The 27995-nt window shown below is 45.4% G+C and overlaps 1 protein-coding gene and 1 long non-coding RNA gene across 2 annotated transcripts; one reads left to right on the top strand and one right to left on the bottom strand.

The window, feature by feature from the left end:
- LOC123033558 lies at positions 1 to 1252 on the top strand. The gene is made up of 2 exons (XR_006416614.1): positions 1 to 342; positions 1089 to 1252. It is a non-coding gene; the product is annotated as an uncharacterized LOC123033558 (long non-coding RNA).
- LOC123033550 (solute carrier family 2, facilitated glucose transporter member 5-like) lies at positions 547 to 27637 on the bottom strand. The gene is made up of 12 exons (XM_044450205.1): positions 27596 to 27637; positions 22145 to 22243; positions 21706 to 21866; positions 16780 to 16904; positions 15753 to 15898; positions 14187 to 14319; positions 11964 to 12151; positions 11235 to 11345; positions 6550 to 6651; positions 5878 to 5953; positions 3532 to 3659; positions 547 to 1167 (listed from the first exon to the last, which is right to left on the bottom strand). Exons 1-12 carry the CDS (start codon positions 27635 to 27637, stop codon positions 922 to 924), a joined length of 1557 nt encoding a protein of 518 aa, XP_044306140.1. The 3' UTR covers positions 547 to 921.
- Positions 27638 to 27995: the final 358 nt, after the last annotated feature.

Below are 27995 nucleotides of genomic sequence, written 5' to 3' on the forward strand. Positions count from 1 at the left end.
CTGAGTAGTTGTGTTGGTTCTTCCTATAGCTGCTGTGTGTGTTTACATGGGTTGTTTTTGTCTTGGCTTTGCACTCTCATTGTGGATGAGTGCAAATGTAAATATGTCACTGCTATTCCTAGATTCCCCTGCTTATGCTGCTTGTGATATTTGCCACCTCCACTGCCTTATTTTATCTTCGTACCTTGCCTTTTAAGGCAAGTTCCCCACGGCACTCTTACAGATTAGGTGCTATGTTGACCTACCAGTATTATTCTAGCATTGATTTTTGGTTGTAGAACTACAGGGGTGACCTCTTGCTTCTGATGTCTGTTCACAGGTCACATGTGAGCATAGCTTCAGGTAAGGAACATCTGGAAGCAGGCTGGTAGCTCTCCCTAAAAAACTCCAAATTTGTTTTAGATAGATATTTGTCTTCATATTTGCTGTCTGTTTATATGTTTGTAAGTAAATGGTTTTCATAACATATATTTAAGGTTTTGACTTTTGTAATGCATACAGAGAACTTCAGGTATTGAGCAGTATAGAAATATAGTAAACAAAATAAAATTAAACAAATGTCTTAGAAGAATGAGAATGAATTCTACCCATGACCATATGGTGTGTGAGACTGAATTTCCTGAGTTTTCTTTTGATTCCCAGCTGCTAGAAGGCAGGGAAGGAGGAAGTAAGGGGCTGAAACTGAAGAGCCCCCCTAGTGCTGAGAGGTGGGCAGAAGCAGATTCTTTAGGTCCAAATCAGATGCTCTTTCAAATGTTTTCTCCATGTCCTTTTTGTACTGTTAGCCAGGCAGAAAGAAAGGAGTTGAAGAAATAAAATCAATAAGATCATTTCTTTTTTGCTAAGAGAAAGAAGAAAGCTCACCATGGTGGCTTTCTAAATGGAAGAGAAACAGCCTCCCAAAACTGTGCGTGGGGAACCTCAGGAAAAGTTAGATTCTGACTCAGAGAATTCCAGGGAGCTGTTCTCCAGAGCACCATAGCCATTGAACCTGGTCATCTTGACAAAGTCTGGCAAATTAGGCAGGAAGCTGTGGCGAGAGGCAAACATGTGGCTGATTTCCATGAATGTCTTGTTTTTGGTTTCAGGGATGATTACATAGACATACAATGCAACCAAAAGGCAGATGGCACAGAAGACCAGATAGCAGAAGGCACCAGCGGACACCTGCGAACGGAAGCAGAATGGAGTCAAGACATGTGCATTCTTTCCTCAGACCTCATGCAATGCAATAAAAAGCCATCACCAGCAATTTGAGTATGTACAACTTGATCACAACTGTGGTGAATGTCATGATCTCAGCCCCAGGTACCATTCCTGGTTTTCATAACCCATCCCATCTACCAGGGCCTCATAAGAAGATAGAAGGTTGTGTATGCTCAGCATGGCCTAGCAAGTGGGTTTCCACCAGGGCTCTTTCCCAGACCTACCTGGAGATGCTGTAAGCTGAACTTAGGACTGTTGCATGCAAAACCTGGGCTCTACCACTGAGCTACACCTGGACCCCCTTCTTGATGCATTTCCCTGGGGCGATTAGAGGGATTTCCCAGTCTAGATCACATAGCCTTCCAAAGTTGAGCCAGAAAACTCAAATTCTATGGCTGAAATTAATTGGCATAGTTAATATTCACATACAAATGGACTGGATTCAGGCAGTATGATAACCCACATTCAAGGGTTGCGTATGGGTTGACTGTGGGTTGTTGTTGAAATGTTAACTAAACCCAGCTGAACTAACAAGCCATGAACTGGCAATCACAAACAACATGTCAAGAACCTATGATTCATTGTTGGGTTGCAAATGGTGGGTTGCTCACCATGGTTTGTTATCCTGACTGGGTTCCGATGACACAATAATCCACGCTTCAACAAAAACCCAGAGTTCAGGAATAGCACACACAACCGTTGTGTCCAGTCATCCACACACCCCTTCACCCTGGCACAAGCCAGCCTCCTGTTCTGGCCCCGCAGAAGAAACCTGGGCCTGTTCGCTCCTCCGGTGTTGCCTTCTCGTGCTGCTTCTATGAGAGATGGCCCAGTACTTTTAGAACAAAGCGATTTCGTGTCTTGAGGCAGTGAATGTCAGTTACAAAACGTTTGGCTTGGTGGAATTGGTTTGCTGTTTTGGTATATCCTTGTGATCTGATTAGGGATTCGTCTGTCAAGACCAGCTGGGTTTTGCTGCAAGTTCTCTGTCCTGTAATTTGAGGATCATTGACTGGTCTTTGTGCTCCCTTAGAAGCTCAATACAAGCTTCAATATCAGGTCTGAAAAGACACAGACTCGGACGCCTCTAGCAAATGCTTGCTTCACTACTAAATAGCTGGTGACTGTGTGGGCATCCCCATCTTTGTAACAGAGTAAGTGACCTGGTGCCTATCAGGTGTTGCTGAACTGCAGTGCTCATCATCCCAAGCTAGTGCGGCTAATTGCCAGGGAAGATGAAATTTGGAGTCCAGCTATGTCTGGAGGGTGCCAGGCTGCCTACCCTATGGTTTTTCCCACTTACAAGTCAGGGGCAGGATTCCCACAGAGAAAGTATTAATCCAGCCTTCCCCAACCTGATGTCTTCCAGATGCTTTGGACCTCAACTCCTAGCAGCCCCATGCAGCACAACCAATTGAGAGATTATGGAAATTGTACTCCAAAACATCTGGAGGGCATCAGAACAGGGAAGGCTCCAGTAAGCTACCCCATACCTCTGGAGAGCCTTCCTTGCTTCTAATGACAGCTTCTTTCTAGGTCACACAGAAGATGCAGCATTCATGAGAATGTAAGAGCAGCCATGCTGACTCAGTCCAAGTGTCCATCTGGTCCAGCATGCTGCTCACACAGTGACCAACCAGCTGCCTCTGGGAAACCCGACAGCAGTGCAACAGCATCCTCCCACCCGTGTTCCTTAGCACCTGGTGTACATAAGCATATTGTCTCTGACGCCAGAGGAAGCATGCAGCCACTAGGACTAGTGGCCACTGAAAGCCTTCTCCATGAATTTGGCCAGGCCTCCTTTAAAGCCATCCAGATTGGTTATCCTCCTCTTGGTTGTGTGCAGGAACTACTGCTAACAGAATCGTAATGCATCCCCAGTATGCAAACCACCCCATCCCTTGCAGGCCACTGCTACAGCTGCAGAGGCTTATATAACAGCACCACAAGGCATGACGACCGTTTTTCCTGTCGGATAGTGGTGCTGAACATCTTCCAGCCATTCAGAGGACCAAATTCCATTTCAGAGACGCTCCTGGGAGCTACGTTCTGCGGTGGGGGCGTGACACTATAAGTACTAGTATATATGGTAGGTTACAGCTCTTAGCAAGTAAGGCTTGGGAGAAGGATTTACTCCTTTTAGAATGGGGAAAACCTTGCAAACGCCAGGAAACCTCCATGGGATCAAGGGGAGGAGGCGGTACCAGTGGAAAGGGAACCCCCAAAAGGTGGGCTGGGACCCAGGGGGGCCATATTTGGCAGGAGATGCTGCACCCTGCCATTGGAGGATCCTGGACTGTACCACCCCCTCAGTGCCAGCGCTACCTGTAGGAAGGGGAACACAAAGCCAACAGTGAAGTTTGAGAGCCAGTTGAGGGAGCCACCCACAATGTACGCAGGTGGCCGGTGTGACTGCTTGAAGAGTTCGGCTGTCATCAGAAATGGGACCCCGGCTGTAAGAGAAGGGTAGTCCTGAGAACCCAGCAGGCCAAGCTGCACTTTAGTTTGAGCTCTTGTCACCAGGGACAGACTGTCGGTACACAAACAAAACCAGACCCTGAAACTAACTCTTTTGTGATGGTTCAACTTGGGTTGGAAGAAGCCATTTTAAAAGCACCAGATTTTCAAAGATGATTTCCAGCAGAATTAGAAAAAAAATGTTGGTGCAAGAGGGAACATTCATATATCACTGCAGGGATAAACTGGAACAGAACCTGTGCAAGCAAAGAGCAAGAACAAATTTTTGCCCTCAAGCATTTTCAAGGCAACAGGCATGCCTTACAAGGGTGCAAACAGCATTCTCCAAGCCCTCTACCACCCTCTTTTCTAGAGTCATTCTTCACCCAATCTGCTGCTGCTTTTACACCATTCCCATGCACAGCCCCTATTTTAGACAAATAGAAATTTATTTTTGTGATCCCAGCTAGTCACAGATGATGCTGAAAAGGTGACAATGTCACAGAACAAATCAACTATGGCTTTAAGGTGACATCAGGTTAAATGAAGTTGCATTGCTCTAACTGAGCCGTTGGTGCACCAGAATGCAACTGAAATGTTTAGTGGAGCTCACATCCCATCGAGATCAACTCAACATCAACATTCATCTTTGACTATTATTCATTTGAATGTGCACCGGCTGAACACTGTCTGTCTGCACTATTGTTCTCCAAGAAATCTGTGTGCTGGAATGTACGTTCCGATGGACGTTTTCATGCAACTGGAACTGAGGGCAATGTAACTTTATTGCAACACAGAAAAACAGGATTGTGTGCCTCGTTGATGAGGCAAGGTGGACATGGTCCGTCTTTCACTAACATTTGAACACCCCTCCAATAGCTGAAAATGGAGGTGGTGGGGTTTGCTTTTCGAGGACTATGAAATTGTTCATAAAACTCCCTATTTCAGCTCAGCTACACATTTAAGGATGTATCCAATGGGACTCTTCTGCCTCTGCTGCTTTAGTTGTGCACCACTTGCTCAATGAGGCTTTCACATTTCTAAAAATAACCCTGGAATTTTGGCTCATTTCCGGGTCAGGGCAGGTCAACGGAGCTCCCTTCTGCAAGCTCTGCTGACCTAACCCGTTCTGGAAATGAGCCATTTTGCTTGTTCCAGTTTATTTTTAGAAGCACAAAAGCCCTGTTGCACAAGCAGTCGCTCCTGAAAGTGCATGGGCACAGTAGGGTGCAACCACAGTAGGAAGCTAATATGAGCAGAGACTTCTTTAAGAGGAGCCATCCTGCACAGGAGCTGAGACTTTTGACTGAGAAATAGGAATGCTGATGTTCTAACCATACTGCAAGATCTGGCCTCTTTTATCATGTAGCAATGTAAGCAGCACATCCTTCTTTCAGGACCATGTAGAACAGTTTGCTGAAATAAATGTGTTTTAAAAAAAATTAAACAGAATCCATTGAAGGAATGTTAAGGGAGGGAAAGCTCTTTCTGAACATTGCTCACAGATCACCCAGAGTGGGAAGAGAGATATTTTTATTTTAAAAGTCAGATTCATCATTGTTTGTGAACAATGAGCCATTAAAATCCTAATTAAAGATGTAATTACAGCGAATAAATTCTGGGCCGACAATGAGTTATGGATCTGTTGGCGGCTGCACTAATACATCAATTGGGTAAACCAGCAGCCGCCTCGTCCATCATATTTAGAGTGCTGTGCTTTTGCCTCTTCGTTAGCAGCAGCCAGCAGAAGAAAAGCTTGTGCAACCCCAAGTAAAAGAACAGAAGAACTTCTGAATTCTGACAGGTGCTTCAAATCCTGCATTCTGAGCAAATGACAGATTCCATTTCCTGCCGCTGTCTTGTTGGCATGATCTTTTGGGTGCCCACAACTACCAAACTCTATATTTTCGCACCTTCTATCAACTCCAAGTGGCTCTAACAAAAACACCAAGGAGAATTCACCATAAGAAAGCTCACTACTCATTCCATCATCTCAAGAGACCAAAGTATTTGCATCCTTTCCATTTGCTTCTCCCACCCAGTTCCTCTTACTCCTGTTCTTGGACTCTTCAGCTACAGAAGGGTTGGAGTCCTATAATCCACACATATGTGGCCTCAGGCCCTCTAGACTTCTGTTGGGGCCCAGTGGACTTGAAGAGAGACTGGGTCATACTGCGATTCACTGGATGCCCCCTCCTGGCACTAGGAACCCACCTGGTCCCATGCAGAATCCAGCGATGATGCCAATGACACATGCCACACTGACGTAACGCATCCAAGACACAGTTGCCTGCAAGTAGGGTAGAACGTTGTTGAAAGAACCAGTACAAAATGCAACAGGAGATGTTTCTCTGACTCCCAACTCCTGAATTCCACCACTATGTCCAGTCTGCACCCTACGGGCACAATCTTCAAACTGCATGTTGTCTCATTCTGGCTGATCTCATTTATCTGTGCAACTTGTTTCCAGCTGGTGATGCCCTATGCTCAGATATGCCAGCCCTAAGCTTCTCCATTCTTGCTCCCTTAACTTGTCTTCAGTTTTATCTTCATACATTTTGACCAGTATTTCAGTGAAGACAAGTTTTTCTTTCATCCTCTCTTAATTTGTGGAGTCACACTAAAGCTTGCACTAAATTCACCTACCAGACCGAGACCACATTATCTTTGCATTTATGTTTTAGCCTCCAGGTGTGAAGAGGAAGTCCAGTGTACCTACTGTCCCAAGAGAAGATAATATAACAGGAAAAGCTGTTGAGAACCCAAGACCTCCTAATACCACATCCTGGAATGATACACAAGATCAAATTTCTGATATAGTACTGCAGAAATTTTTTTACGAACCCAGATTCCCAGGTAAAGCCTTGTCCATGGGGCTGTTCTTACCTGCAGCACCAGAGACAGGGTGATGCCTACACAGCAGATGCCCATGAAACAGAAACCAACTATAATGAGTGGGCGACGTCCCAATTTTTCAATGGTGAAGCACTAAAAGAGAAAGGAGGTCTAGTATAGGATACATTGACTGAATTCAAACTACATGATAACCTTCACTCAGGAGTTGAGTATTGGTTGAGTTAGACTGCTCCTGAACCATGGGCAGCTGTTGAAACATACAGGTTGTTGAGATCAACAGTAGTAAACAACCCAAGAACAAATCATGGGTTCTCCTGGAATATTGTGCATGGTTAACACAGCTGAGCTCAGACAACATGGTAACTCAAGGTTCAATAACAACTCACACTCAAGAGTGGTGAACCCAGTTATTGATTCTCATTGATTCTCTTATCAATTAACTCTCAATTGACTTATTATTGAGTCTCTCTCTCTCTCTCTCTCTCTCTCTCTCTCTTACACACACACACACAGAGTTAGGGCTTAGAGAGATCCAATGCCAGCACTTTCTGGTTTGCATGGACAGGCATTGTCTGCCATCCTCCTCAGAATGTCCTGTTCCCTCTGAGGTTAGATGTTCTCACAGTAGCTTCTGCAGGGTGGTGGGGAGGGATTGATGAATTTTTCCACCAACAATATATTGGTTCTCCATTGTAAAACAATGTGTTTTGGAGCTTCTTGGTCTTGAATGGGCCATTAAGACCCATTAGCTTTACAAAAGATGTGCTTCTGGTGCAGATAAAACTGCAAGAAGTGGTTTGTTGATGACTGACTGAATTTATGGACTCTCTCTGGGGGTATAGCTCTGGGGACTCCCACGATGAGCACCCAGACTCCAAAATGTACCTCTGCACCGTTGCAGCATCTGCACATGTGTCTCTATGCAGACACATAGGCAGGTTTATTGGATGGTGGGCACAACGGTAGCCTGGCTCTACATCAGCTTTGAGAGGGGATTCAGGGTTAGGGAAGGAGCAGAGGGGGTGCTCTGGGATCTCGGAATCCGTGCTTGCCAGGACGGGGGTGGGGGAAGAAGCTGCCAGAAGGAAGCCAAAGCAGGAAGGCTGCTGACAGCAGAACAAATGCCTGTAATTTTATAACCAACCTCAGCGCATCCATTGGGGGCCGTTTTTGTCGGCACTCAGGAGCAATCAGGCTGATGGAGCGATGAGCTTGCTGGAGTCAGGCATTGCTGACGGGCAGCAAAGGAGGTTGGTGGTGGGAGAGCGATGCATTTGTGTACCAGGGAGAGGCACCGGCCTGACATGGACAGCCCTGAGTGATATCCGGTGAGAAAGTTGTCCCAGCAATGCTAGGATTTGGAATCAAAGGGATGGGGAGAGCTGAAGTGAGCACCCCGTGATACGAAAGTAGCCCCAAGATGGATTAGATATAAGACTTTTCAGCAATTTATACTTCTAACAGAAGCAAAGAAACACAAATTTCAAGTGGCTGTGCCCAGCAAACCTGCAGGTTGCCTACAGGTACAGCTTACTGCACCCCTCAAAGCCGTTGTTTTACCTGTCTGTGGGCCATGCAAAGCTATGGGCTATTAGTAATAATTCCAAGAGTCCTTTCAAGTCATCTCCCAGGCAAATTCTCAATGCTACAAATAACTTCCAGTGGTGGGAAAACAGCTATTTGCTTTATAAATGACTTCTGTCCTTTTGTGTTACTGAAGAGTAACTCTACAGGTAGGAGGTACCATTAATTAACCTTTTCTCTGAGAGAAATGGAAGGAGTAAGTGGTGAGCAGAAGGTAGATTTCTGGATACTTTGGACTTCAACTACCAGAAGTTCCAGCCATCATGGCTGGCAATTAGGAATGCCTGGAGCTGAAGCCCGAAACTTCTTATGCCCAACTCTAACGTGCACAACACCAGTGGGAGGGAGGGAGCTGCACGCCAAGGTTCCTCCTCTGAGCTGGCACAAGCCACAGGCCTTTTCCTTTGGAAAACTTTCTTCATTGCTCCCAAGTGTAAGTCGCCCAGAATGGATCTCTAAGCATGCACAGAGTGTTCGTTGAACCCAGTCTAGTGTTTACCTCCAGGAATTCTCCTTATATACATACCTGGGCCGCATCCCCTTGGGAGCGGCTTTGTGAAGGTGAGAACACCTCCTCTCCTCGTGTTCCCAACTCACTGGCTTTGCAGCAGCGGCAGCCCAGGAGAGACCCAGCTAGGGCTACTGCTACTCCATAAAGCAGCGTATCTTGTGCATGCCGAGGGCCATGAACAATTGTCTTCCGACTGGTGTGCTGGCCAGAAGGGCAGTACAGAGTGCTAGGATTAGGCAGTGAGGACCAAGACCCTGTGGGATCCAGTTGAGCCCATCCCTGCAAAGCAGACTTTTTATATCCGGACACAAACATGCTTGGGGATATTCGTCTCCTTCCAGTCCTTCTGTGTATCCATGCAAGGATTACCTAGAAACCTTCACCTCTCCAATTCTCTCGTAATAGCACTAAAATCCATAACTAGCTGACTCAATGAGTGAATTCATTATTTCAGCCATTTAAAGAACCAAGCAGCATTCTGTGTAACCAGACTGTCCACTGGGCAGCCTTTTGGAACTATCTATTTGGTCAGTTCTTTTAGGTGCTTCTTGAAATATGCCTTGCAATTGCTGTTTTCCCACAACCAAACCTGACAGCGAAGCCTTCTCTTTTCTCTGTCCTGCATCATCCACAGGTACACAGGCATTCTTCTCCACTCAAAATAGCAACAGAGACATAACCCCCCACCCCATACAGAGCAAAGCACTGTTAAATATAGTAGAGTGCTAAGTTGTCCTACTTAACAAAGGACTGTTCTCAATTTGAAGGGTTGTCCTGTCCCGGTCTGTTGTTGTACTCTATGCAGAGAGTTTTGACTATTGAGTTGTATAGAAATAAAAATATTATGGACAACAGTGATGGTGGTGTCTGCTTCAAAGAGAAAGAATGGTGAAAAGGAAGGGAGAACAAGAGCTTTGAACTCATCAACACTTAGCATCTGAGGCCTGCCTGGCACCAACTTTTTGGCACCAAAAAAAGACTGTCCTTTACTTCAGGGCATTCAGTGAGTCTGCTGCGAATTGCTAGTTGTTGAACAGGTCTTCCAATTATTGTAATTTTTAAAATTTGTTTGAAATTTGGTTCTAAAATTTCTATTGTAAACTTTTTATGATATGGAGTATTTTACATTGAATTTTTAATGTGCTATTGTAAACTGCCCAGAGAGCTTTGACTATTGGGCTGCATCAAAAATCAAGCAGTCAGTCAGTCAATCAATCTGGATGGCAGGCTGAGCTGGCAAAGAAGTCACCAAGTTACTATTCTCCCCACTATGGTAAGAATTACTGCGTTTCAATTTAGATTATAGTAATTCTTTTTCAATTTGCATTTAGAAATTTAAGCAAAGGCAAATGTACAAACTGGTCTCCTTTTCTTTCATGATAAATCTCCTCTGTTTTGGTCATCCTAAATGTGTATCACAGCATAAGGTACACTATCTAGAACTTAGCAACTCTCATCTAATTAACAGCTGACGATGTGCTGGCCCTTACTGAGCAAAGCTCCAGTATTTCCCCCAACCTGCAGAAGTAGAGAATTGAGATTGGAAGGCCAAGGGAAAACATAGATATAAGGAAGCTAAATTCCAAATGAGCACTATATGTAAGGTGTGAAAATGTGTTTACTGCTTACTTGATGCAAAACTCAAGATGGGCACCTTAGTTTACAATTGTTATGTGAGCATGTTTGGGACATGTGTCAGTCTGTAAATGCTTTGAGCTGAAGGTTTTGATCCCAGAACCCTCTCTCACTCTTATCCAGGCTTCCTACTCTGCTTTCTAGATTTCCCTAATTCAGAAGTAATATTTGCTGTCCAATGGAGATCAGGAAAGCAAAGACAGAGAGAGTTACTCATTTCACAGCTACTCTGTTATCTTATTCTGTTATCCTATATCAGGGTAGGCAACTTTTCTGGGCCCATGAGGAATTTGAGAGACTGTTCTGGGCACCCCCACAAAATGGCTGCCATTGGGGTTGGGGGAGAATGGTCACAAAGGACAAGTGACCTGCCCCAAAGTTTGAATAGCAGAGATTGGGGCTCATTTCCAGCACACTAAACACCAACACTGAGCCCACTCTTTTCAGTGCCAAGAGAAGCCTATTTCACAACAGGCGAACTCCTCCCCTCCTTTGTCAGCCAATTTATTCCTGCCTATCTCTTTCCCACTTTGGACCAAACCCATGCGCCTCTCACACACCATGGAGCATAACCCACAGACACTTTATCATACCAGTCACACGAATCACACATGACCTGCTCCCATCCAGCCATCCTTGCTCATTCACTCGGACACACATGAACCTGATATATCCAGGTGGATCCTCAAGCCAAGAACTCTCTCCTTTCAGTTGAATAAATAGGTAAACATTAAACGTAGGTGTTCAGAGGCACATTGGCTTTGCTTAATTATGGAACCTCTCCTCCCAGTTGAGGAATGCTGAAGGGCAGTCTGGGGGTCCCACTGGTGTACCCCAACCATCAAAGAGGCCCGATCCTGAGGAGGGGGGGCAATTGCCCCTTCATGTAGAAAGCTCAATCAAGCGTCTAGCTCAAGCCTAGCTGGCAGCATAACAACAACGCCCCTTTAAGGACAAGGTGTACCCCAGAACTTTACACACTTACGCCTATCAAGCCAGCAACAACCTCGATTGCGCCAGTGCCCACTGTGGTGTAGGGTATCTCTTGGTCGGGGATGCCGGCCTTCTCAAAAATGGCATTTGTGTAAAACCAGATCTGTCAAGGAAGAGCAGGGGACATTGTAAGCACAGGCGAGCCTGGGTTGCATCCTTGCCAAAGCAAGGTACTGCTTCCAACCCCTTGGGAGAGGGACCGCTCTCCTGAAAAGCAGGAGTCAGAGAACCAGTGCCTGCAGCAGATCCCTGCCTCCTCTCGCAAGATAAGTCAGTGGGCCCCAATAAGCACAGTTTGAGGGTCCAGGTTCAAATAAAAATAGTTAGGGGCCTGTCACTGTTGCTTGTACTCCACTTGATTTGCCAGACAGGATTATTGGAAAGACAGATACTGACATCTTTACTTCCTGGTGTAAAACAATAAATCCATTTGGGGATGAGCATGATCCTCCCCAGCTGTGACTCTTTCTTTTGGGTAACTCCGATGGGGAATTCAATGAAGGGCAAAAACAGCGGGACTGGGATGCAGCTGAGCTTGAAGATAATGAATGGGCAGAGACAGCTCTGTCATTCCTCCCTTTTGGCCTTCCTTAGGGCTGATGGAAACTGGAGTCCAACCATAGATGGAGGGCCAGAAGGTGGAGAGGGGAAGCAGCGGGGGGCCAGTGCATCCGGGCCGGTGGTGGCCCTGGGGCTGATGGCTCGGCACAGCAGCCCTTACCGCATCGATTCCAGAGAGCTGCATGCCCACGTTGATCACCACAACAGAGAGCACTTGCCGCCTCACAGAGCGATCCAGCAGCAGATGCCACACAGTGACGGTCTCCACAGAGGCGAGCGAACGCTTCTCCGCTTCCATTTCTTCAATCACGTCCTGCACGTCATACTTGCCAAGCAACCAGCGCAGTGCTGTAAGCGCAAAGTAAGTTGGATGAGAAAACTCCAGGCAGGGATGTGGGACTGCCACCCGGAGGGCTGTGCCTTGCCTCCAAAGGGACATTTCTTACCCCTGCCCTGCCCCGTGACCAGATCAAAAGCAGTGCAAATGCTGCAGGGATCCCACATGTTGATATTCTCTCTCTTTGACTATTTGGGTGGGCTTTGGAAACAGAGCAGATGTGTGAGTAAGACTGCAGGCTTTGCACCTGGGAATCCCCTCTGGCTAGAGGGTGCCGATTTTAATATGGAGCCAGTCTGGAGAAAAGGCGGCCCTGGAGCAACAGGCGTTGGCCATGCCTGCATCACCCCATGAAGCCACTAGTACAAACACAGACCTTTGGATAGGGAAGGGCGAGAGTTTCACTGGAGTGGATCAAGAACCAAAGAGGTCCCTTCTCCCCAATAATAATGCCCAAGGGAAGAGGGGTGATGGGCACAGACAGAGCTCTGCTTCTTAAATCAGTCCACGACTTCTCTTATTTTATGCTACTTCAGTACCACCTCTGGCTTTCTATGCCAAGCCCAGATACTTGAATGAAGCAAGCATTTGTTGTGGGCTTTTGTTCATTTGATTTTTAAGCAGCCAGACCTCAGTGCTGGTCATATGAACCTAATTTTTTCTACTGAAAGGGAAAGGTGGCCCCTGGGTTATTTGTTACTTATTTGACTTCTAGGTCACCCCCTTAGCCATAAGGCTCTCAGGGGTGGCTCACAGTATGTTATGCAACAGTTAAAATAACACAGTGCATAATACATTCAACAACACATGATAAAGTATAAAAGCAAACAATAAACAATAAAATCAATAATAGGCTAAACAATATAGATAAAATAAGTTTAAATAGTATAAGAAGGGGGCATCAAAATTAAACACTCAATATATATATAACCATTTAAAGCCTCCTAAAACAAAATGGAATAAAATTATACATAAACAAATGAGATAAAAATGGTCTGGTATTAAAATCATAGTGTGGCTGCACATAAAAACCATAAAAACCAATCAACTCAGCTGCCAAAATGGATGTGAAAGAGGAACATTTTTAATAGGCATCTAAAATAATAAAGGGATGATGCCAGCTGGATGTCAGATGGAAGTGAGTTCCATAGTTGGGATGCTACTACAGAAAAGGCCCTTCTCTTCGTACTTCATTAGGGGGGAGATATAGAGAAGAGCCTCAGATGATGACCTTAGTGACTGGGATGGTACATATGGAGATAGGCATCCCTTCCGACAGGTTGGCCCCAAGCCTTTTAGGGATTCATATGTTATTGGAAGCGCCTTGAAGTGGGCCCAGATGGCAACTGGCAGCCAATGCGCCCTGCACAGGACTGGCATGATATGTTCACGAGCACCTGTCCTTGTCAGCAGGTGTCCTGCCTGATCCTGGACAAGTTGCGGTGTCCAGACCAGTTTCAAAGACAGCCCCATGGAGAGCACAATCCGAGAATCCAGGTACGAGGGTGGCTGTGTGTGGATAACTGCAGCAACATCCAAGCAGGGATGCAGCTGATAACCAGCTGAAGCTGGTAGAAAGTGCTCCCGGCTACCGAGTCCACCTGAGCAACAAGTGACATCGTGGGCTCCAGGAGGGCTCCAGGGCTGTGAACCTGGTCCTTTAGGAGGAATGCGACTGAGTCCGGGATAGGTTGGAAGTTCCCCATTTGGACAGACAGACTCCCCACCAACAGTACCTCTGTCTTGTCTGGACTGAGCTTCAGCTTATTGCCCACATCCAGTCCATTACCGAGCCCAGGCACTGGTCAAGAATGGACACTGCCTCACCTGGATCAGATATAAATGAGATGGAGCGCTGAGTGTCATTGCCTACGGATGACACCAGCCCAAACCTCCCAGCAGTTTCATGTAGATATTTAAAAAGCATGGGGTGCAAAACACAGTCCTGTTCCTGGCCTTGGGTATGGATGGGGAGGGAAGGTACGTCCCAGGACACATCGTGCCCACCACGGTTGGGTGGCAAGCAGCAGATGGCTCCTCACTCACCCTTAGTAGCTGCATGGACATTGTTCTTCTCAATGAGCAGGTACCGCGGGCTTTCTGGAAACCAGTGGAGCAGCAACATCTGCAGGAAGGCTGGAACTACCACCACAGAGAGGAAGAGAGGCCAGTAGGGATCCTAGGAAGAAAGCATCCCCAGAGGTGGGAGGGGAGAGCTTGCTCCTGGCAAAGAGGAGCACATGCCCCCCACGGCTGCTAGAACACAAGATATTAAGTCTATTAAGCATGTCCCTTCCTCCCTTTTTCTCCTCCAGGAATGTCTTGGGAAGCCTAGTCTGGAGGGCCTAATTACAGAAACTGGAAGGGGGAAATTTTCAAAATGCCAACAGGAAAACAAGCTGTGGCTATTAAGGAATGACACCATTAATGGTTGGGAGGGTGCATAGATAGAAAGGAGGGTAGCCTGAGGAATGAGCTCTCCCTCCTTTCTTTAACTGTGTCTCTCCCACTTTCTCCAACATGATCCTTAATGCTGGTTCCTTTTCTTTCTGTGGCAGACTTTCTCATCACATAAAATGATTATGGGCTCACCCTCTGATTGCTATGAAGGAGTTTGAGGTTGGGAGAAGAGAGGGTTAAAGGGGTTCTGAGTCACTGCTTCAAATTCCTAAATTTGATCGAAGGCCAGGTATAATCTCTGCAGGTATATAAAATTTCCTTTAGTTAAGGAAATTAGAGGCAGGTTGTCCAGATGGGACAGGAAATAGTAGAAGATACTTCTAGAAGAGACATTAAGATGACTCACCCCCATCCTAACTAAGGGGGTGACTAACGTGTCCGTGCATCTCTGCACACATGCTTGCACCTGAGGGAAGGTGGTGGCTGAACTTATGGGAGCTGGGAGACAGTGAATCTGCAATTCAAAAAGAGTGAGAAAGACCTAAGAGCTGTAAGCAGGGATGTATGGGCATTTTGTCTAGGTTTGTTTTTACTTTGAATTGATTCTGTTCACAACTCTGCATGTGGACAGATATGTAATTTTCTGGAAAAGCTTGCAAGTTCCCAAACTTTGATTCAGGTCTGAAAACTGTGCTTAAAAAACAGAACATGTTATGCTTTATGGTTTGAAAGTGTGCCTTCTGAATGTGCATTTTAAACAATGATCACTTTTTTGATTCAAAAGCCAAACAGTAAAACTTCCTCACATTTAAAACAGGAGGTTCTAAATGAACATGTACCTTGTGTGTTCTCTCATTCCCTAGCTGAAAGCATATGATTAGGCACAGCTCATCCTCTCAGGAAATCTGATGCTGGAGCTGTGGAATAACTGTTTATACGAGTAATTACCTCTATCCATAATCAATGGTATATTTGTAAATAAACTCACCATGAATTCATATATGGGAATCTCCAGCTATCTCTTCCAAAAGGAGCAAAATCTGGGTAATAAGCACTAACCTAAGAAATTATCTGTGCTCAGAGAAGTGGAGAGCACTTAACAGCACATTCTGGTGTGAGAAGTCTCCCTGCCTCATCACGGTGTCCTTAAACTGATACTTCTTAAATCTTCCTGACCCATTCCATGTTAAAGATGGGGGCAAAAGCATTTACCTCCCCCAGCAGCTCTGGCAGGCCCAAAACTTGGGCAGAGAAGACCCCCAGACAGATGAAGATGCTTGGTACAAGGCCCAGGAATCCACGAAGGTTCTTTGGTGAAATTTCTCCCAGGTACATGGGCACCACACTGAGACATATCCCTGGTAGGAAGGAAACAGAGGTGGAGAACCAGTGGACATCTTTTGGCATGCAGGAGCATATGTTCCACAGGGCCAAGACAACAGTCTTTGAGCAAGCAGCCTCCGAGCTGAGGATTAGCTGTGTATCTTCAAGGAGTCATTCATCTACCTAAATGCCCACCCCCAAGGCAATCGTAATTTTTGGTTGCAACAAACAGGAAGGATTTGCAAGAGCTTAATATCTAGTTTATGTTGGCATAACATTTTGTGGTGATCACCTCAATTCAGAAGATGCAGGAAATGCATTCGCTTCTAATATATTCCTTGAACTTTTCTTTTTTCTTGGCAGGAACTCAGTTCCAACTTCAAAACTAAAAAGTTAACCATTTCTTTTGTTTTCAAGTAAGAAATGTCAATGGCAAAAAAAGACAGCTGATCTGGGGGGCCCTCAAACTTTTTGGACCTGCAAACATATTTGGAAATTTGAGAAACCATCATGGGCACCACCACAAAATGGCTCCCAAGGATGAGGATTTGGCTAGTCCTATGTTCACTGCTGCAGGAACTAGCTAGTCAAGAGGAGGTGGTGTGGAAAGAAATAGGCAGGTTAGAGACTAGAAGAAAGGAGGAAATGGAAACTGTTCCTTACTGAGTTGCCCAATATTCTACCATCCTGTTGAATGCAAAAAGATTTGTTTTGAGTAGACCTGTCCAGGATTGGGGTGTCAATCATAAGCCCCCACAGGCCATCCAAAGGTACAATCCAGAAACAAGTTCAGAATGTGGACTATTGCTTGTGAGGATTAAGTAGCAGTGTACTAAATAGCGCTGTTGCCTCACATTGCTTCACACGCACCACCCCCAAATAGAGAAGAATGGCTGAGCAGAGTGTCATCTCCTACCAGAGTGAATGCCAGTGATGAAACGTCCAATGATGACTAATTCAGGTGATTCCAAATACCGACTGAACCCCATTAACATGCCAGCCAGAAGGACTAGGAAGTTGCTACGTACCAAGGTACCATTCCTAGTAGGGATGATAGAAACTTTAATTTCAGGAAGTTCCAAAGACCACCATATTGTTTTCCCCTCCTTCAGTTCCTTAAACACTCTGTTTTCCACTGCAGCACAACACTCAACTTGCATCCCCAAAATTATCATAGCCCAGTTACCCTCTCTTCCTTTACCTTAACAAAGCATGGCATTTCCAATTTATGCTGGCGAGGTGGTCATGGAGTGGGTACATATTTTCATATGTGGTGGGAATGTGGATATATAATGAAGTTTTAGAAAGAGGGTTTTTTAAAAGAGAGTAGTAAAATATTAAGTTTAAATATTGAAATATGCCCTGAGATTGCATTATTTTCAATATTTGATAAGAAACAATGGAGGTGGAATAATAAATAACGAATAACAAATTTAATAACTGCTGTGAGATTACTTATAGCTGAGAAGTGGAAATAAAATAGGATTATCAATTGTGTGATTGGTGCAGAGAAGTTTGGAATATAGCTATTAATGATAAATTTACCTGTGATATTAAAGTGAGAAAAGAACATATAAAAATAAGTTTAATGAGATTTATGTATTTATTGAGTGTGTTTTTAAAAAAGGGAAAGGATTTGAACCATCAAAAGAATTATTGCAGTTTTAAGAAGGGGGAAATGTCCTGAAAGAATATTTGAATGAGTTTTCCTATCTATGACATGTACCCTATGGTCCTGGTGGTGGGGGCACAGTGTGTTTAAGATTTATTTTAACTGTATGTTTAATCTTATATGATTTTATCTCAGTTGTAAGATTTTTTAAAGTTGTATTTTAGATTGAAAAATTAATTAAAAAAACAACAAAGCATAGCCTTTTCCCTTCTCCTCAATTTCCATTAAGCCAGCTTGTCATGTTCTAACATGCCTTCTCCAACCTGGTGCACTCCAGAAGTATTGGACTATAACCCCCATCATGCACTAGCCAGCATGACCATACTGTCTGGAGAAGGTAGTTCAAAGCATCATGAGTGCATTAGGTTGGAAAGTTTGTATCACATACATATATTTACAAGCTGCCCAGAGAACCCTTGGGTTATGGGGTGGCATAGAAGTAGAATGAAATAAATAAATACATCTCAGAAATGGATGATCTAGCTATGTAGAAGCTGTGCAGCCTCCCAGATGGTTGGAATTTTACCATTATTCTTATGTTTGGACCTTAAATTGGAGCACATGGGTATTGTTCTTATTGCAGAGTTTAAATCCAAAACAGGAGTCAAGAGGCAGGCAAAAATAGTGAATCAGTCATGACAGTAAGTTTAACTTAAATGACCCACTGTATTTGCATATTTCCTTTGTTTGCATGCCATCTTTTAACACAAATGGTTCAGGAACAATCATGTTGCTGTTTTATTCTTAACATTAAATTAGAAACATCTTCAAACAGCCTAACAAACATTCAGTACAAACAACAGTTTGAAAGCATCCTTCTAGATCACCCTGTTAATTTCTGATGGCCTGGCCCAATGAATAGATGTTTGCATCCAAAAAGGAATTGAAGTTAATTATAGATATTTATACATGTTGCCTGGCCTTTCATAAACAAGTGCTCTCTAAATGTGTTGAACTACAGTTCCCATCATTCCAATGATCACTCTTGCTAGAATGATGGGAGTTCTTGTCCAACACATTTGGAGCACACCGGGTCAGAGGAAGGATGTCCTAACCCATGTAAATTGGAGACAGGCCAACTTGGATCTCTGAGCAACTTCACAGTTGTGTGGGTAATTGCAGTGCCCAGAGCTTAAGTCCAGATAATGCTGTTTGCAGGAGCATATGGGAATTGTTCTTATGATAGACTTGAGATTTGGCAAGAAGCCTCAGCTCAGCTCAAAATAAGGAGATGATACAGTAGTGGGGAATCAAAGCATGCTCAGGTAGGATCAATTAATTTGTGGCCATTCTGTTAAAATCTATGCGTCCACCAGAGCATGCTCGCATTCGCTCTCGCTCTTTCTCTCTTTCTCTCTGTGTATGTGTGTGTGTGTGAGAGAGATTCTATCACAAAATGTGCAGATTGGTGGAAGATGGTGGGATATAAGGAAAGGTGCACCTTTTTATCTTTCTCAGAACACTTACAGCTGCAGTTAATACTGTTTTCTGACAGGTGTGCAAGTTTCACCTCCATTTACTTCCCAGACTTTAAATGGACCCAAATTTCTCCTTCATTTACTTCCCAGTCATTAAATCTGGGCATATTTTTGTTTCAGCTGAAAGCTTGGCAATTGGTCCTTAACAACTGTGCACCAATTAACTTACATGCAGTTGCTCTTTATCAATTTCTTTGCTCCCTATTTCACTTCAAGGGTCCTTTTGAAGGCAGTCGATAGGGCAAGCCTACACTGACTGGATAGCCATAAGATTGCATGAACAAAAGCCTAACTTTTTTAAAAATTAAATGCGCGTTTATGAAATTCTCAGGGACTGGAAAAAAGCAAATTAATGCCAACTGTGCTTTTTTGAGACTTGGAGGACCCCCCACCACCCAGACACAGCTGCACAAGGGGTAGCAATTGGGCTGGAGAGGGAGAGGCTCCAGGGATTCTGGCATGAGGACACTGGGATATTGGCTGCTTTGCTTTTTGCTTTCACCCTAAATGAGCCAATGGAAATTGCAGTCCAATGTATCTGGAGGGCCCCAGAATGGGGAAAACTAATACAGACTTTCAGGGGGAGAGAGGGTGGTTCCAGTGGTGTGAGCTGCCCTGAGAGGGTCACTGGAGAATCAACCCACAACTAGCTGCATGGCCAGCATCTCATTAATTGGCCTTCCTTTGACCTTTAATTTTTATAACTCCCAGTGTCAGTCCTGGCTTAATCATAGCCACCCATTCAGATTTTTTTCTGTCCCCTTTCTTAGGGCCACCACTGGAAGGCATATGGAGGCTTAGAGGCTTCCATGCATACTGCTGCTTTCACAGCAGGCTTCAGGTTTGCAGTGGGGTGGCAGGGACACATGTGGGTAGGATGCTTTCTATGGGCTCCTTCTCCAAAGTGATCTCCCCCCCCCCACCCCACCGCTGTTGTCATTGTGCCTTTGCTTGCTTGCATATTTGTTTATAATTTGAAATAATTTTGTGCTACTCCTCAATCAAAAAATCTCTCATGGTGGCTTAGATATAACTGTTAAGCAAGACAGTTTCTGTGCTCAGGCTTACAATCTAAATGGACAAAACCCACCAGGCAAAAGGGATGGGGAAGGAAGAACTAGCTCATTTAGCATTGCTGGTGGAATTGCTTTCCCTCTCATCTCCCTCAGCACAAGTCACTGGAGTGGCTGCTGGTGGGGTCAGTTAAGGGGAAACTGCTTTTAATGAAGGATGTTTTTCAGCAGAGCTGTGCAAAGGCCCTGCTTGCCTGCTCCCTTTGGGCCCAATTCAGAAAGTTGCCCAGAGAGAGATGGCAAGGTGGACCAAGGCTGTTTCTTCTCCGTAGTCTGGTCACAGCTAATTTGCTTAGATGGGACTGGTGAACAGGGAACAGCAACAAGGAGGAACAGCAGTCAGGTCAGAAGGCTCTAGTGAAGGGCACCTGATGTTTTAGCCTACAAGTCCCATCAGCCCTAGCCAAAATAGCCAATGGTGAAAGATGATGGGAACTGTAAACATCTAGATTGTCAAAAGAGGCCCTCCTCTGATATAGGACAGTCTTCCTCAATCTGGCTCCTTCCAGATGTGTCAGAGTATGACTTCCACCCTCCCCTTTCGACATGAGGACGTAGTCCTGTACTTTGAAGGATACCAGGTTGGGAAAGTGGTCCTGGACAGAGCACTTCTGCAGGAACCCAGCTATGCTGGGCCAGCCTGGCTTGTTTCCCTAACCATCTATGCTTGACATAATGCGCAGAAGTGTGAAGACCCTTCCAGCTCAGGGCCATCCACCAACAAGGCAATGCCCAACTCACTGTTATGTCATGTGACACTCGCCCCAAGCTGTGCTCCTCACACGGTCCTTGCCATTACATTCCAGATTTCTTTGGACCAGTATATGTTGCATTTCCCGTGTGCGTGCGCACATCCCCACATACATGCATATATACCAGTGTGTGCTGCATTTGTGGTACTGTGTAGGCTGAGGAGAGAAAGTGTCTGACGGGGCTTCAGAAAAACAGCAGCAACTCAGTTGCTGTCAGCCTCCTCACGGTTTTCATCTCTCTCTAACTTACCCAGTGAATTAGACGGTAAATACAGTGCTACTTCTCTCCCTTCCCATTCTTTTTGACAAAAATAAAATTTGTAATGTCTTTTTGAGTCTGAAAGCACAGGTCCACTCAAAAGAAAATCAGCTTATTTTCAATGGCCTAAGAAGTCAGACTGACTTCACTGGGAGTTGCCTTGGGGTGTGGAGGAACAAGGGTGCAATATCACTGGCTTCACCCCATGGGAGGTAGAAGAACAGCAGCAAGAAGCTCCAGGACTGCCCCCTTCTCCCTGCAACCCTTCTCCTTTTCCAAAATTCTGTGTGAGGGGACAGGAACAGCGGAATGGTACTGCTTTCCCCTGGTGAATGTGCATATAGCTAATTGTAACACAAACACAAAGGCAAATGAACCTTAAAGGACACTCCCCCACACACACATCCTCTTTCCAACTCCTCCAACTTCTGCAATTGCATTTGTGTGTGACACAAGCTCACATTCTCATTGCTGCTCTGGTTTCATTAGCATGTGCCTCAGCTGTGATAAAGGCATTTTGCACCAATACCAAGACTGTGCTCCCTCCTAAACACTCTCTCCCTCATCTGTGCTGCCGTGTTCGGATTTGGTGTTGCTACTGCTCTTACCTTCCGTATTGGGTCACGAGCATTCCCACCGGAAAGGACCCTATCAGGCCTCCCAGGGCAAAGATGGAAACCGTCAGTGAGTACATGAGCGTGAGAGGCCCTTGAGCCAGGCCTTGCCCGTAACGCTGGTACCATGTGGCATTGTAGAAGGCTTTGATGTGCTGCAAAGGAGAAAGATACAGCATGGGGAAGCGGCTGCACAGGAGGGAGCTCCAGAGTTCCAGCGCCACATCCACCGTGCCTGGAGTTTAACCACAGCTGGGTCTCATGACATCTGGAGAGGAGAGTGTTGTCCAACGGGAAGGGGAAATACAGAGGGTTGTAGCAGGCTGGGAAATGTGGGGAGGGTCCCTTCTACCACCAGAGTCATTTGTCATTTTAAGGAGAGGGCAGGATAGTGAGCGATGGGCATCATGTGCCGTCCCCCTCCCAATCTTACCACTGCTGGAGAGTTCACCACGGCCAGGTTGTAGCCATACAGCATGGAGGACCCAAATGAGGACAGGAAGGTGACAGCAAGCAGTGGGAAGGTGAGGTGCTGGGGGAGATAAAATGCATCTCAGACAAGGAGGAGATAAACATGGATCATGAGACACCCCAAAAGTCTGATTTTACCTTCAAGAGTTGCCCTGGGTTCTCTACACTGGTGGCCCCAGATGGTGCTGAAAAATTCCAGAGGCAACAAACAGAAGCAACAAGGAAGTTTAGGGACTGAAAAAACTGAAGCCACTTGCAGTCAAGCCCAAAACAAGTTCGGTCAGAACTAAGTTGACTCAAACATTAAGAGAGTTTGAGCTGACTAAGATTTGCGGGAGAATTTACTTGGCTGGTTAAGAGAAGTTGATGAGAACACAGCGATGCAACTAGGTAATTTTACATCCTGGACTTAACGATCTTCGGAGTGCAGGGGGAATTTTCGACTGCCATGCTCTGTTGCTTCACTTGCAAAGCCCACAATTAACATTCCTCTTCTCCTCACCCAACCAGCATGCTTTACAGCTGCTTTTACATTCCTGTTTAACAGCCCTGATTTTGTGTAACACCCCAAAAAAAAAAAAAAAAAAACCCAAAACCAAAACCAAACCAAACCTCTGAGCACATGCAGTTCTGTATTTTAACCTCACTCCACTGATAGCATTAACATGATTAGAGGTATAAAATGGAGTTTGCTTCTGCTGCTCTGATCAGCTGCCACTTTCGTGGGTCCCCCAGCCTGGCCTTTGGTCCAGCCCGAGCTGCACAATGGTAAGAATTGATCTCTCTCTCTCTCACACACACACACACACAGAGACTTTTTGTAAGAGAGCCAGTGCTGAGGTACAGTACAGTTACTGTACTGTAACACAGTACAGGAGTTAGCTAACAAGCTTTCATCCCAGAAGCTTTCATAAGTGGTGTCTTACGAAGCAGCCTGGGAGAGGATAGTAGCATCTGCTGCGTGAGAGAGGGTGAACCTGCACCCTTGGTGGGTAAGCAGCACAGAAGTTATTACCTTAGTACCATGGAGGTGTAGCCCTCAAAACAATGCCCAAGGCAGGCCATGTGCTCCATGCTGCCATCCATGCCTGTGATGCTGACAGGCTACGAAGCCCCATGCCTTCCGCACTGGCTCGAGGCACGGCAAGAGCGTCATTGCTTGAGAACTGGTGCCTCATGCATTGATGCTCAGTAGTGGATGTTGGTATGCTCCATCAAACCGCCCAGCAAGCTCTTCCTGTTTTGCATTGGCAGCTAAATATAAGGTTGTTGTAGGCCAAAAGGGGGTCTCCTTTACTCATTTCCTACAGTTGTCCCGCAGCAAGTGCCTTTATAACCCTCATAAAACTGGGCAATAATTCATCATTGCTCCAACTATCCAAATCCTCTTAGAAATGCATCAACAGCTCTCACAAAAATGAAACTATTTGAGTATTATTAGTGTGAAACATGGCAAAGCAGTGAAACATGGGTAGGCACTGAGTGCTAAACTGAGCACAGAGTATCACAGTTGTGGATGAGGAAATGATGTATTTTAAGGAAACTAGAATCACAAGCCACTCAAAACATAAAAGAAAGAAAACTTGTTTCAACATCTGGGCAAAAGCAGTCTCTATTTACCTAGTATGGAGAAAGAACAATGCACACTTGCCTAGTTAAAGACTTTCTATGCAGTTTTGTTTAAGCCATTACAGTTAATCTAACAGAGCATTTGGGGAAGGCAAACTGGGGTCCTCCAGATGTTTTAGACCCTACATTCTAGAATCTACTACATTGGTTCTGCTGGCTCTGGCTTATAGGAGTTATAATCCAAAGTATCTTAAGGACACTAGGTTGTATACCTACCATCAAACTTGAGATGGCAAAGAGACATGAAGGAGTGACTTAGTATGAGGCTTTAAAACCTCAAAAAAACAAACAAACCCCAAAACCAAAAACACCTTGAATTGAAATAGACTGGCAGACAATGGAAATGAAACCAGCAGAGTTGTGTGGTTTATCCACTGAGCCCAGACAATTTCCCAGCAACTGTATTTTGAATCACCTGGAGTGAATGCCTTCAAAGGCATCTGCATGCAGAATGCTTTACAGCAATCTAATCTGAATGTTGGTGGGGCATGACCAACTGAGACCATGTCCATTTTCTCAAGGAAAGGACTCTGTTGATGTAATAATCTAAGCTGGTAAAAAGCACCCCTGGTCATGGACACATGCAAGATTGCCCCAAGTCATGTTAATGTGGAGTGAAACTCTTTCCAAAATACCCTGTGCACTGAACCCAGAACAATCGGCACTCCACCAACAAGCACTTACACTTTGAAGTGGAATGAATACAAATTTGTCCATCGCATTCAATCCATCACTGACTACAAATGGATGTAGTGGGCTGGATGAGGGCCAATAAACTGAAGCTCAATCCAGGTAAGACAGAGGTTCTGTTGGTGGGTGATTTGAGCTCCTGGGTAGGTGACTCGGGCCTTGCCCTGGATGGGGATGCACTCCCTCTAAAGGACAGGGTCTGCAGCTTGGGAGTGCTCCTTGACCTGGAGCTGTCCTTGGAAGCCCAAGTGACAGTGGTGGCGAGGAGCGCTTTCCTTCAGCTTTGGCTAATCTATCAGCTGCATCCCTACCAGGAGGAAGACTGCCTAGCAACAGTAACACATGCATTGGTTACTTCCCGGTTGGATTTCTGTAATGCGCTTTATGTGAAGCTGCCCTTGAAGACAGTCTGGATACTTCAGGTGGTTCAAAATAGAGCTGCCAGGATGCTATCGGGGACTGGGCGTTATTCTCATATAACCCCAGTCCTCTTTCAGCTCCATTGGCTTCCCATCAAAGTCCGGGCTCAACTCAAGGTGCTGGTTATTACCTACAAAGCCCTAAATGGTTTGGGACCAGGATACCTAAAGGAATGCCCTTTTCCCTATTTGCCCTCCCGCCCCCTGAGATCGGCAACAGAAGCCCTCCTCCGGGAATCCTCTGTGAAAGACGTTAGGAAAGGAGGAGGGAGTAGCCAGAGGAGGGCCTTCTCTGCGGTGGCGCCCCGACTATGGAATGCTCTCCCCAGAGAGGTCCGCCTGGCACTGTCATTATATGTTTTTTGGTGCCAGGTTAAGACCTTTTTATTTAATCAATATTTTAATATGTTTTAATATTGAATTTTATTATTGTATTTTATTACTTTGCAGCCAGAGTGGGTCATCAATTTATTTATGCTGCTAGCCATCCAGAGACCTTAGTAATTGGACAGCATACAAATTTTATAAATAATAAATAAATATGGGGTCAACAGGACCCAAGATTTAAGAATTAGGAAAGTAATTGGAAATGTGATATTTACAGAATGTAAACAGTATATAAGGAGAGTTTTACATGGGCCCAGGCCAGATCTTTGGAATAGATAATGCCAAAATTGTAGGGCATTAAAGAATTTTAATGTCATTTTAGTTTTTCTGAGATGGGGAAATTCTTAAATACATTTCAGATGAGGAAAAAACTTGCATGAGTGCAAAGGAGAGAGAGCCAGCTACCCAGTGGGACTCAATTAGCATTTTTCAGATTGTGTATGGAGAGATTTTCTTAGAAGGATGATGTTAATTTGTGCAATACAAAACGCATGTTAATGGAAGCCAAAATAGCTAACATGGGTATGTGGGAAGCTTAACCGAAAGCAATCATAGAAGCAGCTGGATATGAGTTTTACAGCATAACAGGAGGTAGTTTGGCTAAGGCAATACAAATGAAGCCTAATTTTTATATGGAAAAAACATAGGGACACAGAGAGGCTCTTTAACAGAGTTGAAGGAGATCCCAAAGAGTGGGAGTTAAAGCCTGCTTTGGAAACAAGGCTTAACATTTCCCCAAGAGCAGAAACAACCAAGGGATTATAACAGCCCCCCCCCCCCCCCCCGGTAAAGGGGTGAATTCCCCACTACCTACAGCTTCACACTAGAATCTGGCCATCACACATTAGCTTAGGCCCTAAGGTTTCCTCCTCCCAGAAACCCCAACCAGCACTGGTGCCGGTGTGCTGCCTCTAACAGCACCAAAGCTGCAAATGCCAGCTACTGAGGGGTTGTGGAAGAGGAAAACATGACGGCTCTAAGGAAGGCCTGCGTTTAAGGAGCAGAGCCTTGCATGCAGGAGAGTCTGCAGATTCTCACAGTCTGCCGGTGAGGCAGATGAAACTCTTAGCCAAAGCTCTGGAAAGCTGCTGCCAGTCAATGTTGACAATACTGAGCCAGACAGGCGAGTGATCTCAGACAGTATTGGGCCATTTCCTGTGTTCTCTGAGGGGCAAAACTGCAGTTGTGCTGGGATTTGCAGTACAGAAGCAGTGATGCAAGTTGGTGTCAGTAGCAGGGAGTGGGAAATGGGGGAGGACAGAGCACACGGGCTGCACAACACGCATCCAGGAGAGGCTCGTGGCCTACAGGCTGTGGGTTCTGCACATTACCTTAATGCAATTCCTTATGCTTCATAATAACTGTACCCAGAAAGAGAGCCACTACCCAAAAAACCTACAGACAATGAAGCAACACTACACAACCAGATGGCAGACAGGAAATCTGGATGGCAAACCATTCTGGCAAACAGAAATGAGTGGCTGTGGGTACTACTAATACATTGCATTTATAGGCCACCTTTTTTCCTCTTGTGAGGAACCCAGAGCAGTTTCCATAGCTCCATTTTATTGTCATGACAACCGTCCTGTGAGGCTGGGAGTGAGTGACTGGCCCAAGTCAGCCTGTGAGCTTCATGGCCAAGAGGGGACTAGAACCTGGGTCTTCCTGGTTCCCAGTCCAACACTCGAGCCACCAGGCCAGCTCTCCAAATGTTTCATGAATTTGTGAGTCATCCTCGCACAGAAGCCATCCTTAAGCCACGAACAGGGAAGCTGAAGCAAACAAAGTGAGCTGTGCTTCGAAAAGCACCATGGCCACAGGGTAGTTTTCTGAAGCATCCTGTTCCAGCTTGGTCTCCTCCAGATGTTTTGAATGACAACTCCCAAGGATTTTCATCATTGGTCATGCTGGCTGGGGCTGATGGGAGCTGATGTCAAAAGAGCAGAAAGAAAAGGCTGCTTGAAATGGTGTAGCTAGCGATGGACAACTTTCTGTCAGTCCAGTGGCATCTGCAGTTGAAAAACTCTGAGAAAAGTTCCTCTGGATGCAGTGCCCTCCCTTTTGCCTCAGATTGCTTCAGCCAGCAAGCAAAGACCCTCCCCAGGAGAGCAGGAAGCTGTCATTCCACCTAGTTGAGAGCACAGTAGCAGGAAATGGAACGTTGGCCAGCCTCCTCACGGTGGGTGCAATTAAAACTCCCAAAAATCCCGTGAGGAATGCCTGAAACAGCAGGTCAGGCTCAAGGGAGATGCCTCAGCGGCATACGAAAAGCTGTAACAATCACTTACCCCCGTGATGCTCCTGTGGAAGCAAAAGGGATTGCTGTCCATTTGGGCAAGGTACCTCTTTGCCTTCCTTCTGGAAAATATGCTGCAGACTCAGCAAAGTGAAGTAGAAGATTGTGCTCCTCTCAGTGAAACATGATGAACAGGACTGTCCAGCAGAGGGGGAAAGGAAAGAGAGTCTGCCAAAGAGACCCAAGCCTAGGAGAGACAGGGGCCCCTCCCTGTCCAAGACTTTGCCAGGTGACTGACAGGCAGAACGCGCCCCTAGCAATGAGGTAAAACCAAGAAAGAAAAGTGGGTGGCAGGCAGAGTGGAAGAGAAATCCAAGAGGCGGTAGAAAAGCTCTCCTTCGTTAAGCCCTTTGAGGCAGCATGGAATCACATGATAGTTAATGTGATTCGCT

Source organism: Varanus komodoensis, unplaced genomic scaffold (assembly GCF_004798865.1).
Source record: "Varanus komodoensis strain SLA01 unplaced genomic scaffold, ASM479886v1 scaffold1, whole genome shotgun sequence".
Lineage (NCBI taxonomy): Eukaryota > Metazoa > Chordata > Lepidosauria > Squamata > Varanidae > Varanus > Varanus komodoensis.

Excerpts from the sequence above, each read along its gene's own strand:
- LOC123033550 (XM_044450205.1), bottom strand. The coding sequence starts at position 27,637 with ATGGACAGCAATCCCTTTTGCTTCCACAGGAGCATCACGGGG. Across the intron at positions 22,244-27,595 it reads TCCACAGGAGCATCACGGGG|CACCTCACCTTCCCACTGCT; the intron begins GTAAGTGATTGT and ends TATCTCCCCCAG. Across the intron at positions 5,954-6,549 it reads CCCTGTCTCTGGTGCTGCAG|GCAACTGTGTCTTGGATGCG; the intron begins GTAAGAACAGCC and ends CCCTACTTGCAG.